Source organism: Salvia miltiorrhiza, chromosome 4, assembly GCF_028751815.1.
Source record: "Salvia miltiorrhiza cultivar Shanhuang (shh) chromosome 4, IMPLAD_Smil_shh, whole genome shotgun sequence".
NCBI classification, from domain to species: domain Eukaryota; kingdom Viridiplantae; phylum Streptophyta; class Magnoliopsida; order Lamiales; family Lamiaceae; genus Salvia; species Salvia miltiorrhiza.
The window spans coordinates 36,233,290-36,239,189 of NC_080390.1; the positions used below are offsets into that span (position 1 = coordinate 36,233,290).

Genomic DNA, 5,900 nt, shown 5'->3' on the forward strand with positions numbered 1-5,900 from the left:
AGGGTCAAAGGCCTCTATTTATACAAGTAGGAAGCTATTTTAGGAAAATTTCTTGCTCAACACACATAAGATATATCTAAAAGATATATTTACAATAATTTTTATTTTCACTGTAGCAAAGTGGCCATTATCACATATGGACTCATATATTTATTGATAAAACTTAACTTATATATTATTTGGACAATATAAAAATTACAGTAATAGTTTATATATTATTTGGACAATATAAAAATTACAATAAAAAAATACGCATGATATGAAGAAGACAAAAAAAAAAAAATTATAAATAGTAAAGGTAATTTTTGCAGAAAAACATTAATTACTATTTCTGGCAGTGGTTTCTGAAAGTGGTTTATGCTTTTTTATATATATAGGTAGGTATTGATTCTTAGCAAATCTCCCCTACACAAAGGGAAAGAGTATCATCTCACAATTTCCCTCAAATAAGACACGCCGAACCTCAAGAAGCACTTCGAGCCACTACCAAAAATGCAGCATCAGCCAAACAGGAATCAAACTTCTCAAATTCCAAGTGCAGACTATAGTTCTTGCACGGTTGATCCCGATTGAAGTGGCAGGAGATATTTTCCCGTCAGTGGTTCCCTCGTGTCGAGTTAGGCAATGTTTGAACAGCAGCTAGGGGATTCACTTGGTATGAGAATGCAAGTTGCCACAGGTCCAGCAAAGCCTTTCTGAAAGAGAGAGCATGCTTAGAAAGAAACCTGCAACCACAACAAGTATCAGTTTGCATCCAATTTTTGGGTTATTGTGAACCCAAATCTAAGACCTTTGGCCTCAGACATTATCCACTCTATAATTAGACCAACACACACACACACACACACTAGTTTGCATCCAATTACTAATTCTTCGGCATCATGCAATGCTCTAACTCATCTACTCTCACTCAAATGATTTGCTTAGAAGTTACTTGGCTTGTGATGATTCATCCATCGTTTGCTTCCAAGTAAAGGTTTCTGTTTATAAATGCCTTGCTAATACCTAAATTTTAAGTGATCACATCTTTTAGACACAGTAACATATTGTTAACTGAGTGCAATAAATATATTTCAACAGAATCCATGCAAAATATAAGGAAATTATGCATCTCTTCCCTATCATATCAACTGACGTAGGTTGTGAAATTGTCCAAATATTCGCAAACAAATTCAATTAGCACTAGTGAAAGAACAAGGTTTCATGGAAGCATCCTCTGCCCAGCTACATGCCCACAACCAGAAATTCCACAACACCCCAAAGATAAGACTCAAGAAAACTATAAATTAGTCCTTGAAACCCAGGTCTGAAAAAACTCAAGCCCCGGACTGTAACAAACTAGGCACAAATATCACAAAAATATTGCATAACAACAAAGGACTACTGAAATAGTGACAACTGAATGTAAATTATACTATAACTCGTACAGCCTCTCCTGTTCTCCCCATTCACCTTTGATACAGCTGCAACGGCCGATCATTACCGAAAACCACCATGTCAGGGTTAAAGGTTTACATTTGGAACTTAAAAAGTCCATAGATATTCAATAAAAACATCCAAGTTGTATAAAATGCTGATTTTCTAAATGAATATAGATATCACTATCAATGTCCATGTATGGTTGCATCCTCAGTCAAGTATTGATTGCACAAATAGGACTTTTAGTGTGGAGAAGTTATAAAGAGATTCCTTTCCATTCAATTGATGCAGAACTAATGATACTTCCCTTCAGGACTATCACATTTTTAGATGTGAGCTAGACAAAACTTTTAAGGCGAGAGAGCAAGTATTCCAAAGAGTACAGTAGTCTGTCTGTGAGTCTTTCAAAATTGAAATAGAGAATCATGAGAATTTAAATCTAATAATGATCTCAATGCTTTCCACCAGTAATGCAAAGAATATACTTACCTCTTCAACAGAGCTTGCTTTTTTCTTGTGATGTAACACATGATCAATAGCAGAGATGCCAACAGAAATTTCCCACTTGGTATGGATAATTGAATATTTCCTAACTTCACATTAAAAGTAGGAAACCACCAGAAGTATGGAACTCGGTTCCGCGAAAGTTTCAGAATTTCTGCCTTTGCTGTATTATTCTGTTCGTGAGTTAGGTATTCTGGTGCAATATCTTTCTGATGTCCACTATATGGAGTTTGGTCTTTTAAGAATTCAGATTTGTATACATCTGACAGCTGAGGTGATATAGAAGTTTGAGATGAGCTGGTCATGGAAGAACTCATAGATTGTAAGCGCCTCAGAAGAACCTGAGAGACCATAGTCGAAGAGATTACGTAACAGCAGAAAGCTTCTACTGAAATTACATGAGTTAATTACTTACTTATGGATATTGTTCATGAGCATGAATGTACCACAAACCATTGTATATATATACAATAGAACAACCGACAAAACGAATATTAATTTGGATAGAAGCCCCAGTATCAAATAACAAAAGGGCTCCACACACTCAGTCAATGTGATTTGCTCCAACAATTACAGGTTTAGATACTAACTTCCCAGAAAACCCTTAGCTTCTACTTGTCAGATCTCCATTGCAAATTATAGATAAATGGGCAAAGAGCTTAAGGTGATTCTTAATTTTAGTGAGGGCATCTGCCTTGTCTTGTGCAAAATTTTAAGCAGATATATAAATTATACCAAGTTGCTATATTCACGACCATTGATCAATAGTAGTGATTGGCTCATTGCAAGGATAATGCATCATATAATCACTCTGAAGATCTGTGAAATTAGAAATAACATAAGATATTTGACGTTATGAAATCAGAGAAAAGATGAGACATTTCTTATGTTACCTGACGCTTCTCCATGGGCAGCACAGCTTTTTCCACCCAGGAGATAGCCAAGTTTGTGTCTTTCAAACTTGTAGCAAGAAGTGTCACAACATAGAGCTCAACAACTTCTAAATACTTGTCAACACTGATTGAAAATGGAGAGCAAGATCCTCCTGTATCAGCTACCCTAGCTTCTTCACCTGCAAGAGGATGGTATTTGTCATCCACGTACACCCAGCTGTTGACAAAGTCCTCAAGAAAACCTTGAGCAGTAGTTGAGAGGCTCTCCGACAATTGAAAGCACACCCTGAGGGGCAATAAAACAGCCTTGCTGACATCATGGCATTCAACTGAGGATATTCAATGTAGCAGAATAAAGCACTTGGAAAAGGAGAATGCATGATTAGGCTTCTCATCACAAGAACATATATCTATAGGCTAAGTCAAATTTTAACTAGAACACTTCCACCGCCACAATCCAACTCTCAAATCAAATAACTGAGATCACTCGCCTACATTCTATACAGCCTAGATGTATCATAGTCAACTATTAAGTTCCTCTAAATGACTAAATCTATCCTAAAACCATGAAATTCTGAAACATGGAGAACTCAAATTAAGGGCTTTGAGGGGATAAGGAAATTCTCGAATTAGCCTTCTCTTGACAAATGTCATATTTTTGTCCTTCAACACCAAAATGAAACAATGCCATTAATGCATATAATTTACATTCACATACGTAGAACTCATGTATTAAGTTTGAACGCAAGTCCTACGCGAACTGTCTCTCATACTATATAAAGAGAGTGCACACTAGGATTGGCTTATCAGTTATAGAATTGGATTGGAGAAACATTTTCCAAAGAAGACAAAACCTAAAGTGTGCAAAATCTCTAGTTAAGAATCATGGAGTCGGACTAAGAGGGTGGTTGGCTGACCTTATAAGCTCTTTAAAACAACTTATAAGTCATTTAGGAGCTTATAAGCTCCTTCAAAGTGTTTGACAAAATAAGCTCCTAAACAACTTATTAAGTTCAAAAAAATAAGCTCCCCAAAAAATAAGTTCATCTACCCAACTTATTTTTCATAATCTTATATACAACAATCATTTTACAAATATTATTTAACTATAATTTGTTATTTTCATCATATACCATTTCAAGTTCATATCTCTTCAATTTTCTCTCTCCAAACACTTTCACAACTTATAAGTTGTTGAGAAACTATATCTTATAAGTTGTTGAAGTTTATAAGTTCTTCAAAATAAGCTTAGCCAAACACCCTCTAACAGTTGGCCCAACCACAATAAGGAGAAGGTTAGATCATTCCAAGCAATCAATACTCACAAAATTAAACATACCCCGTCATGAAAACCTGAACGGGGATGAGATTGACCGAACCAAATAACAGTTTGAGCTCCTTCAGTATCTCCGACGTCCTGCAAATGACAGGGGAAATAAAAATACCACCAATAACCGAAATCAAGGGGGTTTTTATTCAGCAAAAATTACAAAATAAAAGAAAATTACTCTTCACCTTCTCAATTGTTTATTGGATTGTACGAGAACCATACCAGCTGATTCCAGCATATCATTCCATTCATTTTCAAAACTCTCTGGAAATTTCGAATCCGTATTGCTGCGGTTATTATTATCAAGCAATTGTTTAAGAACAGTGGAAGCTAACGATGCCGCCTCATCGAACATGCAGCACACGAGATAACTGCAAATCCGATTACAAACACGTAAATGTCCACATGAAATCGGAAAATTTCAGACGAGGAGAGAGAGAGAGCATAGGCCCATGAAGAACCCCAGCTGCAGCGCATGTTCTTACTTTTCAGCGCGGTCAATTTGTACCCAGATTGGCGAACTTTCATCCGTAATTGCCATTTTCCCTTACCAGTTGTCTCTGCTTGTGTGTTTTTGTTTCCCTTTTTGGGAGGAGAGAAGGGAGGATATTGAAAATTGCGATGTTTATTTGTTTCTGTTTAACCAGGTTAAAAATCTGTTAGTAACTAGTATTTTTACCCGTGCATACGCACGGGTACGAAATTCACAAATATATGAAATATAATTATAAATATAAAAAGAAATATAATATTAAATAAAGCAAAATATATATAATAAATAACAAAATATTTTCTATAAATCAATTTCATAGAGTTTCATATAAACAATATTATTGAGAATAAAAAATTTTCAAGTTTCAAATATCAATAATTAGTAACCATTGATATACGAACATAAAATGAATCCAACCTATGAAAATAGGGGTGGCTAAACGGGGCGGGTCGGGTACCCTATCTGATTTTTGCGGGTACCCAACCCCAAAAATTTCCAAATTGCCCTACCCGATCCCGACCCCACCCCGACGCTACTGTCGGGTACCCTAATACCCGATGCGAGTATTAGGCCGGTACCCGCATATCCGTATTTTAGTGAATTTTTCTCTTTTTCTCTCTCTCTCTCAACTTACATATTTGTTTATAATGGATTTTTTTGTTTGATGTTCAAGCAAGTTCATTTTGTTTAATAATTAGTTATCATTATCAAAGATGAGTAATTATAAAACAATTAATTAAGCATGTTGCATGCTTATTATTGCTTAGAGCAATGGTATTACAGTGGGTTGTTCATTTCCTAACTTTCTATTACACTCTAATGACTCTATATTAGACAGACTACGGAGACATTAACAATAAGGATTTATCAGTATTTGTGTTTTATTAGTTAGTAGTACTATTTCAAAAGGTAGGTAAATTACAAAAATAGAAAGTTTTGTAAATTAATAATTAGTATCAATTTTTTAAAGCGAATAATATCATTAGAATAATGTTTTCAATATAACAATATACACTGATTTAACTATATAAATAAATATGATAACAATTTAATCATATAACTAAATATGTTTACCATCTAAAATGTAAATTTTAAATATAAAAATCCAAGTAATTTTGGAATCTTAATTGAATTAAAATATTTGAAATATAAAGCCCAAGTTATTACGTTAAAGAAATAAAAAGCTCAAACTAAATTTAATTAAATCAATCTCTCATGTTTTAAAAAATCAATTAGTTTCAACAATCTAGGCAAACAAAAC

General features: G+C 34.4%; 1 protein-coding gene across 1 annotated transcript; it reads right to left on the bottom strand.

The window, feature by feature from the left end:
• Window positions 1-341: 341 nt before the first annotated feature.
• LOC131021389 (protein APEM9) lies at window positions 342-4,792 on the bottom strand. The gene is made up of 6 exons (XM_057950558.1): window positions 4,632-4,792; window positions 4,332-4,517; window positions 4,156-4,233; window positions 2,817-3,102; window positions 1,909-2,264; window positions 342-725 (listed from the first exon to the last, which is right to left on the bottom strand). The coding sequence occupies exons 1-6, from the start codon at window positions 4,685-4,687 to the stop codon at window positions 596-598; spliced, it is 1,092 nt and encodes a 363-aa protein (XP_057806541.1). The 5' UTR covers window positions 4,688-4,792; the 3' UTR covers window positions 342-595.
• Window positions 4,793-5,900: the final 1,108 nt, after the last annotated feature.